Raw genomic sequence first — 12,114 nt, forward strand, 5'->3', positions numbered from 1 at the left:
ATTTTTCTGTTAGCAGTTAGTATATAGTTTCTCAAACAAGCTGCATGTGGCTAGTTAATATTGACAGAGTTGACATGCTATAGGTGCTTCTTAATCTGACGAAAACTTCTCTAGTTATGCAAGGTCATACCCGGGCTTCACAGCCTGGGCCAATTTTTCTTTTATTTAAGCTAGTCTCTGCATTTCATTGCGTTTGGAGCAGTAGGCACTTGCTCATCCAAACGCGTGGTAATTATCCAAAAGAGTAGAGTCAGATGATGAAATAGAACCTCCGATGCCGTAATCTTCCAACAAGCATTGGCTGGTAACTATGCAATGACAAGAAAAGTAGGAGAATAAAAGTAGGAGAAAAGTAGAAGAATGCAGAGCAGAAATGCATTGGCTGAATCCCTTATTCTTCAAAGCAAAATAATTGCCCTCGAAGGTTTGGCGGGATTGCCACTTTTAAGGAGCGACAAGCAAAGAAATTGACGTTTCCTTCCATCGCTTGTTGCAACTCGAAAATAAAGTGTCTGACAAAACAACTTGGCATCGGACTGCCATTTCTGACCCCAGTTGCTCCTCAAATGTATCCAGTTGGATTTATCAGCCCCTTGTACCTCCACGCGCGCGACATCTCCAGCCCCTCCAACGTTTCTTACCAATACCAAATTGAAGTAGGGATTCCCTGCTATGGTGAAGCAGATTCCTTCTTGTTTCTTGTGTTGGATAATTGGCTACAACAATGTTAACACTATCTGCTTGAGTCGTGCGTAGCACTGTCCTAAGAAACTATTTCATGAAATTGAAATGTTTCCCCAGGATTAAACAAGCCTTCTTCTATTTATTGCGAACAAGAAAGACAAACTTTCTTCTTGTTGCAAACTAGAAGGACCAGAACTAGCAAATTAAAACCAGCAGATATATATATAAAAAGGATGAGAACAGAATTATCAGGAAGATATCAACTAACAAAAAAATAAAAGAGAGAGAGAGAGAGGGATAGAACAGCTATCAAAAGATATTAACTGAAGCTGCTGGGGTGATTTTCTGAGGGAGAAGTGGATCCTATTTATAGACTTCAGAGTGAGGTGCAACCCTTCTCACTTCCGATGTGGGACAAAAACTGCAACCCTTCTCACTTCTCAATGTGGGACAGAGAAAATAATACTTCTCATTTTTTCGATGTGGGACAAAGAATATTTTTGAAATACTATATATTTTACAACAATCTCCCACCTATTTCAAAAAAATTCTTTGGATAAAGGAAGAATTTTAAAAGTACTCTGCTGGATTTGGTTGAAATGTAATTAGATTGGTGTCTTTTGGACTATGAACCAAACATAGATTGATAAAATATGATCTACAGAATTATTGGTGAAATATAAATTTCTATGAACCAATAACTCTTGATGTATGACAGAGATTTTATCAATCACATTACAACCCATAATTTGCTGTTAACGCGATTTTGCGCTTTTTGGCCGTGCGCCTGCCTGGTTATTCATGAGAGCTCTAAAGATTTGACCAATGACTCTTATAGGAGCGGCCCCACTCCACTCTCATATAGGTGAATTCATCAAGTGTATATTGCTTTAACTACACCTCCCTAATGGGATATGAATTCATTAAGAGTTTTAACTCATCCTCACAATTACTCAAAGCACTTATTTCTAGAGGGACTTAAATTTGAAGTGCTTTACTATCAATATAGACTTGTTATTACCCATATGAACCTACTTCATGGGATCACCAATCACATAGGTTGGGTTACCGTCTCTATTGACAACTTGTTGGTCGAAGTCCCATTTCTTTCGTAGTTTGAAGAATCAATTTTCTTCCTACGGGTTTAGTCAGAGGATCGGCCAAATTCAACTCTGACTTTACATAATCAATGGAAATAATTCCATCTCTAAGCAGCTGCTTTACGACATCATGTCTCAAACTCATGTGTCGACTTTTACAATTATACGATTTATTTTTAGCTATGACAATCGCTGCTTGACAGTCACAATGTATGGACACAGGAGGCAACAAATCCTTAGTTGAAGGAATGTTAGCTAAGAAATTTCTCAACCACTCGGCCTCAGTCCCTGTCAGTTCCAGAGCTACAAACTCTGACTCCATTGTTGATCTAGCAATGATTGTCTGTCTAGCAGATTTCCATGCTATTGCACCACCACCAAGGGTGAACACATAACCACTAGTGGATTTCGTATCATTTGAATCAGAGATCCAATTAGCATCACTGTAACCTTCTAATACAGTGGGAAATCCACTATACAGGATACCAAAATTCATGGTACCTCTCAAATATTTCATTAGTCTGACTAATGCAAACCAATACTCACGGTTGGGATTATGAGTATATCTACTCAGTCGACATACAGCATAAGCTATATCAGGTCTAGTAAAATTCATCAGATGCATCAGACTCCCAATAATCTGAGCATATTTAGACTGAGCAATTGGGTCACCATTATTTTTCTTTAATTGAGTGTTAGCATCATAAGGAGTACTCACAGGTGTCACATCATAATTTTCAAACTTCCTAAGAAGTTTCTCTGTATAATGTTCTTGTGACAACATTATACCATCACATTTCCTTATGATTTTAACACCCAATATTATTTTGGCTTCACCCAAATCTTTCATATCAAAATTAGAAGACAAAAAATATTTAGTACTATTTACAATATCTAGACTAGTACCAAATATAAGCATGTCATCCACATATAAACTGATTATCACATATTGATCATTTATAATTTTAACATATACACATTTATCCACTTCTACAGACGAAAATCCATCTTTCATCAATACTTGATCAAATTTCTCATGCCACTGTTTAGGAGCTTGTTTTAGGCCATAAAGAGATTTAATTAGTTTACAAACCTTATTTTCTTGTCCAGATACAATACATCCCTCAGGTTGAAACATATAAATTTCTTCTTCTAAATCACCATTTAAAAAGGCTGTTTTGACATCCATTTGATGAATAACAAGTTTATGGATAGAAGCTAAAGCAAATAAAACTCGAATAGACGCAATTCTAGTTACTGGTGCAAATGTATCAAAATAATCAATATTTTGTTTTTGAGAAAATCCTTTTGCTACTAAACGAGCTTTGTACTTTTCTATAGAGCCATCAGAGTTATATTTTCTTTTAAAAATCCATTTGCAACCAATAGGTTTTGCACCAGGAGGTAAGTCTACCAAAATCCAAGTTTTATTTGACAAGATAGAATCTATTTCAGATTTAATTGCTTCTTTCCAAAATTTACACTCAGGAGAAGAAATAGCATCGGAGTATGTTAAAGGATCATTATCAACAAGAAAGGTTTGGAATTCATTTCCAAATGAAAATTCTTTTCTTGGCCTTTTGCTCCTTCTTAATTCCTCAATTGGAATAATTTCCTTATTTATTTCAACAGGTGCATGAGAAATTTTACTAGACAGTGGAAAAATATGTTCAAAAAATTCAGCATTCTTTGTCTCAATAATTGTATTACAATCAAGTATATCACTTCTTAACACAAGAAATCTATATGCAGCACTATGTTCAGCATAACCAATAAACATACAATCAGAAGTTTTAGAACCTATTTTCCTTTTCTTAGGTTCAGGCAACAAGACTTTAGCAAGACACCCCCAAACTTTTAAATATTTCAAATTTGGTTTATAATTTTTCCATAACTCATAAGGTGTTTTGCCAGTCTTTTTATGTGGGATTCTATTTTGTAAGTGACATGCAGATAATATAGCTTCTCCCCATAAATTATCTGGAGCATGAGAACTAATTAACATAGAGTTCATCATTTCTTTTAATGTTCTATTTTTCCTTTCAGCTACTCCATTAGATTCTGGAGAATAAGGTGGAGTTATTTCATGTATTATGCCTTCCTGTTCACAAAGGTTATCTAAAGTTAAATATTCTCCACCCCTATCTGATCTAATTCTTTTTATCCTTTTATTAAGTTGATTTTCTACTTCAGATTTATAGGATAAAAAGGCATTATAAGTATCATCTTTATTTCTAAGTAAATAAACTTTGGTATATCTAGAATAGTCATCTATAAAGGTGACATAATACCTTTTCCCACCTCTAGTCATTGTTTGTTTTAAATCACCTAAATCAGTATGAATTAAATTTAATAACTCAGTTTCTCTATGGACAGTTATACAACTTTTCTTTGTTATTTTAGCTTCTGCACATATTTCACATTTGTCCATATTATCATTAATACCAGAAATTAGACCACATGATTGCATTTTCTTTATATAACCAATATTAACATGTCCTAATCTAGCATGCCATAAAGAAATGGAATCAACAATATAAGCAGAAGAAGATGCATTTTCATTTATCACATTGGAAATATTAAGTACAAAAAGTCCCTGATTACAATAGCCTTTCCCTACAAACACATTATTTCTTGTCATTACAATCTTTTCAGATTCGAATGACACTTTCACCCCAACTTTTCCAAGCAAAGCCACAGAAACAAGATTTGCCCGAATATTTGGAACATGCAGCACATCATTAAGAGCCAAAGTATTTCCTGAAGTGAGTTTCAATAGTACTTTGCCCTTACCCAGAACTTTAGTAGTTCGTGAGTCTGCAAGGTAGACTATTTTTTCATCATCCCCTATTGAAGTATAGGAGGAAAACGCTTCTCGATTTGCACATATGTGCCGAGTAGCCCCAGAGTCTACCACCCATTCTTTAACATTAGCTGCAATGTTCACTTGAGAGATGACTGCAGCAATTATTTCATCTCCTTCGGTTAAATTAACCTTAGGAGGATTACCATTTGCTTTGTCACCTTTATTGTATCTATACAGGGCAACATAATGTTCTGATTTTCTACAATAATGGCAATTGCCTTTCTTTTTCTTAAAGTTGGGAATATTAGGCTTGTAATTGGAATTTTTTAGTCTATTATACTGGGACTTATTGGCTTGCATATAGCTACAATACACGTCAAATAATTCATTTAAGAGTGTTTGTAAAATAGTATGCCTACATACCTTATTGGCATATTGCCACGATTCTTGTATTTTGACATCTGTGGTTGAAGCAAGTTGGGACTCCGTTAGTGCATAGACCACTCCATGGATGTCGAGTCGTGAGTGTACTCGTTCTTGCCACCTTTTGAAATTTTCATTGGCGAAAATTTCAATTTTGGATACATCTGGAAAGGGCTTGGCGAATGGTAGTGCCACTGCAACAGTTGCTGATGAAGGCTGCGGGGTGCTAACATTGTTAGATGCCATAGTTTCTTAGATTGTTGGATAATTGGCTACAACAATGTTAACACTATCTGCTTGAGTCGTGCGTAGCACTGTCTATTTCTTGTCTGGCAATTTTTCCTGTACAATATCGCAGGTGCTTAGTCTTATGTTCTGTATAAAATTAGTAGTACTACATAAATTTTAAAAAAAAATGGATACGTTCAAACCACAAAATTGATCATTCATGCACAATAGAATCTTCATGTATTATTCTCATTATTGATATTACCAATGTCTCTCTGCCTGTACACTCAAGATATAATATGAATAAAGAACTTGAGGTTTAACAATGCAGGTTCCATGCAAGATGTTGTAAAATATATAGTATTTCAAAAATATTCTTTGTCCCACATCGAAAAAATGAGAAGTATTATTTTCTCTGTCCCACATTGAGAAGTGAGAAGGGTTGCAGTCTTTGTCCCACATCGGAAGTGAGAAGGGTTGCACCTCACTCTGAAGTCTATAAATAGGATCCACTTCTCCCTCAGAAAATCACCCCAGCAGCTTCAGTTAATATCTTTTGATAGCTGCTCTATCCCTCTCTCTCTCTCTCTCTTTTATTTTTTTGTTAGTTGATATCTTCCTGATAATTCTGTTCTCATCCTTTTTATATATATATCTGCTGGTTTTAATTTGCTAGTTCTGGTCCTTCTAGTTTGCAACAAGAAGAAAGTTTGTCTTTCTTGTTCGCAATAAATAGAAGAAGGCTTGTTTAATCCTGGGGAAACATTTCAATTTCATGAAATAGTTTCTTAGGACAGTGCTACGCACGACTCAAGCAGATAGTGTTAACATTGTTGTAGCCAATTATCCAACAATCTAAGAAACTATGGCATCTGACAATGTTAGCACCCCGCAGCCTTCATCAGCAACTGTTGCAGTGGCACTACCATTTGCCAAGCCCTTTCCAGATGTATCCAAAATTGAAATTTTCGCCAATGAAAATTTCAAAAGGTGGCAAGAACGAGTACACTCACGACTCGACATCCATGGAGTGGTCTATGCACTAACGGAGTCCCAACTTGCTTCAACCACAGATGTCAAAATACAAGAATCGTGGCAATATGCCAATAAGGTATGTAGGCATACTATTTTACAAACACTCTTAAATGAATTATTTGACGTGTATTGTAGCTATATGCAAGCCAATAAGTCCCAGTATAATAGACTAAAAAATTCCAATTACAAGCCTAATATTCCCAACTTTAAGAAAAAGAAAGGCAATTGCCATTATTGTAGAAAATCAGAACATTATGTTGCCCTGTATAGATACAATAAAGGTGACAAAGCAAATGGTAATCCTCCTAAGGTTAATTTAACCGAAGGAGATGAAATAATTGCTGCAGTCATCTCTCAAGTGAACATTGCAGCTAATGTTAAAGAATGGGTGGTAGACTCTGGGGCTACTCGGCACATATGTGCAAATCGAGAAGCGTTTTCCTCCTATACTTCAATAGGGGATGATGAAAGCTGCGGGGTGCTAACATTGTCAGATGCCATAGTTTCTTAGATTGTTGGATAATTGGCTACAACAATGTTAACACTATCTGCTTGAGTCGTGCGTAGCACTGTCCTAAGAAACTATTTCATGAAATTGAAATGTTTCCCCAGGATTAAACAAGCCTTCTTCTATTTATTGCGAACAAGAAAGACAAACTTTCTTCTTGTTGCAAACTAGAAGGACCAGAACTAGCAAATTAAAACCAGCAGATATATATATAAAAAGGATGAGAACAGAATTATCAGGAAGATATCAACTAACAAAAAAATAAAAGAGAGAGAGAGAGAGGGATAGAGCAGCTATCAAAAGATATTAACTGAAGCTGCTGGGGTGATTTTCTGAGGGAGAAGTGGATCCTATTTATAGACTTCAGAGTGAGGTGCAACCCTTCTCACTTCCGATGTGGGACAAAGACTGCAACCCTTCTCACTTCTCAATGTGGGACAGAGAAAATAATACTTCTCATTTTTTCGATGTGGGACAAAGAATATTTTTGAAATACTATATATTTTACAACATCTTGCATGGAACCTGCATTGTTAAACCTCAAGTTCTTTATTCATATTATATCTTGAGTGTACAGGCAGAGAGACATTGGTAATATCAATAATGAGAATAATACATGAAGATTCTATTGTGCATGAATGATCAATTTTGTGGTTTGAACGTATCCATTTTTTTTTAAAATTTATGTAGTACTACTAATTTTATACAGAACATAAGACTAAGCACCTGCGATATTGTACAGGAAAAATTGCCAGCCTTGTAGTCAGCAATTTGAAGGAATTCTGGCTTAGACAATTCAAAATGCTCTCGTGGGGGGTTGCACTTGCCACCAGCCTCGTGTAATTCTGTAGATTGTAATCAGGTGCACAAAAATTGGTGGCCGTGACAAAGAGTGATGGTTGGCCCGGCTTACACCATTGAGGATCGTCTGCACATTTTATTTCGCTCCACAAGTCTGCCCATTATTGAACAATACAGTGCTCATTGCCGTGTTCCGCTAAGTGTTAATTAACCAAGAGCCTTACTTGTATTGGTCTTGATACCCGCAAGCTCCCATGCATGCAAACTTTTCGTCTTAAACACTTACATCTTAAGCGATGAAAGGTAAATTTTTTTTTTTATATATATATATACTAACTCGGTCGTAGTCCGTAAGCCACCAGGCCATGGTGCACCATGCATGCATTAGGACGTGAGGAAAAGTGTAAATAATAATGTCATCCACGTAGCCATCGTTCCTGAGCCATCATCTCCTCCGTAGAAGGTGGCACGAGCATTCTTCCATGGACCAGACGTGAACATTGGCTTTAGATGATCACAGGAAATCCTGCTCAATTCTGATGAATTTGAGGAGTGCAGCACAAAGCACAAGAACGAGAACTAGTAGTATTAAAGGAAGTGAGAAAAATGATTGTGAATGGCAGCCATGATCAGTTGGGCTTGTGATTAAGGATTTTATAATATCGTTGTTTGATTCTGTCAGCACATATAAGATCAGCTGCTTCTTTACTATCAGACAATTGACTTTTTAAAGACCTTCGAGGCCTCGGCTACATATATATATAAACAGTCGAATGTTTCGGACGCGTTTGTCTGAGTCCCTAATAATGTACGTACTACTACAGGAGTGAAAGGATTTGAGTGGTCAAAAGGGGTGAAGAGATATGTAGTCCTAATTTCAAGTATTTGACGCTCTATTCAGTATTCACCGGCTTCAGTTTTTGCTTCTGGTTGAGCAAAATATGTAAGTGGCAGGTACTCGCACTTATCTTGCTATTATTATTATTAGTGTTTGCGGTGAAAATGACGGGTTGCCATTAGAATTACTGTCATAATGCGTAATTGACGCGCTGATATATGCATATATTTTCCGTTTCTGGAATGCATTCGGGATCAAGCAATTCCTTGGAAAATACTCGGTTAGCAAATCAGGTCGGGCCGTATCAGCATTTGTACATTATATAAACCAGATCTTTACGTTTTCATTAGAGTTGTAAACGAACCGAATCGAACCGAATATCTCATGTTTGAGCTCTGTTCGTTAAGCAGTTCGAACAACGTTCGTGTTCGTTCGTTAATTTTCGAACTCCAAACCTGTGTTCGTGTTCGGCTCGTTAAGCAAAATTCGTGTTCGAATTCGAGTTCGTGTTCGACTCGTTTAACATAAATGAGCCGTTCGCGAACATGCTCGAAATGCTCGAATCCAAATTATTTTAAGCCTTAAATATGCCATGCAAATTATTAACCATTCTCAAAAATAATTAAAGCACTAAGTGACTAAATTCTATTATTCATTAACTATATAACTAACATTAACATAAAAATAACAAATAAAACAAAGCAATTTGTCCTCCAAATATAAAAGTCCAGCCATAAAATTAACCCTAAAATTTATCAAATGATAATTATGTCCATGTTCGCGAATGTTCGTTAAAACTCGCGAACATACTCGTGTTCGCGAACGTTCGTTTAGCATGTTCGCGAACGTTCGTTAAAACTCGCGAACATGCTCGTGTTCGCTCGATTATTAATCGAACAAAAAAATTCGTTCGAACTCGATTCGTTTAAGATTTCGAACGAGTCTTTCACGAACACGAACGAGTCGAAACGAACCGAGCTACCGAACAGCTCGGTTCGTTTAACAGCTCTAGTTTTCATGATCTATTGTAAGTTGGAAGGAAGCTGTCGTACATATGATGCGGACACTAGCTATACCTTTTGTCGAAGTTTCCCACCAAGCATCCGTCCCCATCATCGTTTGTATTCTTTATAAGCTTGCCATAGCAACATTAGATCAGAATAATTCGTGTGTATTTGAGCCAAAGAACCATAAACGTACAATTGTTTGTAAAGATTGGTATTGGCAATTTCGTAGAGGTACGACTGAGATACAATCAAGCAAATGCACTTACGGTTTAAGGTTTAGATTAATCCTTAAAAATTTGTCGGATAATGAATGATGTTGGTGTTTTCCCGGTTCCGGCGCACACATGATTCCGAAACTCTTCACCCACAGAAAATTCTCAAAAGAAAGAATAACTCCAACGATTTCCATCAGGAGCTGAGTTGAAAATATGCAGGTGCTCTTGATTTCACCCCTATCTCTTCTACCTGAAGTTCTTGCCTTCGAATGTTTGACCGAATTGCCAATTTCGCGGGGTAATATGCCATGAAGTAGAGGTTCTACCATCACTTGCCTTAACTCTGAAGGAGAGCGACTCCCCAGTTAACACGGTATGAGTCTGCCATTTCTGACCCCAATTTCGCTGCATTGGAGTCCATTTTACATTGTTGTCGCCCTTCACCTGTACGCTCGTAACATCTCCAGCTCCTCCAACATTCCATACCAAAACAAGGGTGAAGTAAGGATTCCCTGTAATCGTGAATCGAATTCCCCCCTTCTTAGCGCACGGAACCCTGCAACAAAAGAAAGGCCCCTTAATACAAGGCAAAAGAAAATACGGTATGATTAGCTTTGACGCATGTATGTAGTAATATATACCTCCGATATTGAACAGGGACAATGCCCGCTTGGTATTCAGCAATCTGAAGAAACGCCGGCTGTGCCAGATCAAAATGCTCGCGCGGTGGGTTGCACCATCCTCCGTTATCGCTGGATAAGGCATAATTTGGTGGGCAATTATTGGTAGCGGTAACAAAGAGCGAAGGCTGCCCAGGTTTACACCACTGGTTGTCGTTGACACATTTTATTTCGTAACAGGCCCCGCATGTTTGGCCATTGTTGAACAAAGCTTGGCTCAATGCAGCTGTCTCCAAGCCGTAACCTTCTTGTTTGAGATCCCCATAACCACACGCTCCTCCTATACAGTATTCAATCTCTTCCTATTTATTTACTGGAGAGATATGCAGAAACTTTGGAGCCATGCATGCCATGCATGCAGGCGTGTGGTGATATATCATAAATATATGGTGCAACTACGGGAGAATGGATCAATACGTAAACGAGGACCAGAAAGGTTACGTACCCATTGTTCCTGAGCCATCAGCGCCTCCATAGAAAGTAGCATGAGCGCTTTTCCAAGGGCCAGGACTGAAACGTGGCCTGTGATGCTTGGGCTGTGAAATTGGAGAACGGTGGCCCCTCCATATGGAGGAGGTGATTCTGTTTTCGGCATTTACATTATGTGCAAAAAGCACGAAAACACTCCAGGACAGAAAAGATACTACTGCCGGAGAAAGGGATGCCATGGTAAGCGATGCTTGAGAGAATTACGGGACTAACGCAATTATTAGAAAAATTTATAGCCTGTTTCTTTATCCATTGGTTTACGGGGACAGCCATAAAATGGAGGGATGGAAATGCTTTACAAGTTTTTACCGTTGGTGAGGGTTAATCTGCTCCTCGCTCTTCACCTTCTACCTTTCTATGCGAACTAATTCGATTTAATCGCTTCGGATGCAAAATCTCCCCGTACCCAGGCTGGCAAGCCCTCCCTGGCTTTTTACCTTACACCATAATAATTTCTCCATTAACTAACTCTATTTAGACAGTTCCCCTTGCAAATTCTACTTGGCACCCAGGCTGGCAAACCCTCCCTGGATCCCCAACCAAAGAGAAAAATCCTCCCTCATGCCGAAATAAGTTGGGAATCGAACATATCGAAATTGCACTCGAGCTTTGATTCCATTTGCCAAAAAGGAAAATCTCATGCTATTTTAACGTTCCCTGGATCCCCAACCAAAGAGAAAAATCCTCCCTCATGCCGAAATAAGTTGGGAATCGAACATATCGAAATTGCACTCGAGAGAAGGCTTTGATTCCATTTGCCAAAAAGGGAAATCTCATGCTATTTTAACGTTCATGCTTTGGCGATCCTTTTTCTGACCTTGTCCCGCGTACTGCAGATCCAGCAACTTAAGACTTGACTTCTTGTGCTGGAAATGAAGATGATTTTGATGTGTTGATAGAGGACTCCTTGAACTCTGGTCTATAATTTATGAAAATGTTCCTTACGAACGATAAAAAAAGTCTTGTTGTCAATATTTAAACGCATAAAGAAAAGTAGCATTCCTTCAGCGAATTATGGAGGAATTTTCTCCTGGGAGGAGGGGGTAAAAAAGCCGAGGCACTATTTGAACTGTAGTGAGTGAGGCTAACAAATCACATCACCAAATTTCGACTTTTGTATCATGTTGGTTTAGAAACTAATGTATGATAAAGTATTAGAAAGAAATTATAATCTATGATTTCTACGAATGTAATGTGATATACTGCAGGCAAGTCGTCGAGAACATCTGCCAAGTTTTTCAGTTTTGGCACCATGTTGATTTAGTGCTTCACAATTTCTGAAAGCTTTTCTACGATAGTT

General features: G+C 37.7%; 1 protein-coding gene and 1 pseudogene across 1 annotated transcript; both read right to left on the reverse strand.

The window, feature by feature from the left end:
* Positions 1-359: 359 nt before the first annotated feature.
* On the reverse strand, positions 360-7,769 carry LOC113695718 (expansin-A9-like; annotated as a pseudogene).
* Positions 7,770-9,573: 1,804 nt separating this feature from the next.
* Positions 9,574-11,995, reverse strand: LOC113695496 (expansin-A9). Its single transcript, XM_027214620.2, has 3 exons — positions 10,771-11,995; positions 10,287-10,605; positions 9,574-10,201 (listed from the first exon to the last, which is right to left on the reverse strand). The coding sequence occupies exons 1-3, from the start codon at positions 10,991-10,993 to the stop codon at positions 9,892-9,894; spliced, it is 852 nt and encodes a 283-aa protein (XP_027070421.2). The 5' UTR covers positions 10,994-11,995; the 3' UTR covers positions 9,574-9,891.
* Positions 11,996-12,114: the final 119 nt, after the last annotated feature.

Source organism: Coffea arabica, chromosome 6e, assembly GCF_036785885.1.
Source record: "Coffea arabica cultivar ET-39 chromosome 6e, Coffea Arabica ET-39 HiFi, whole genome shotgun sequence".
Classification (NCBI taxonomy): Eukaryota; Viridiplantae; Streptophyta; class Magnoliopsida; order Gentianales; family Rubiaceae; genus Coffea; species Coffea arabica.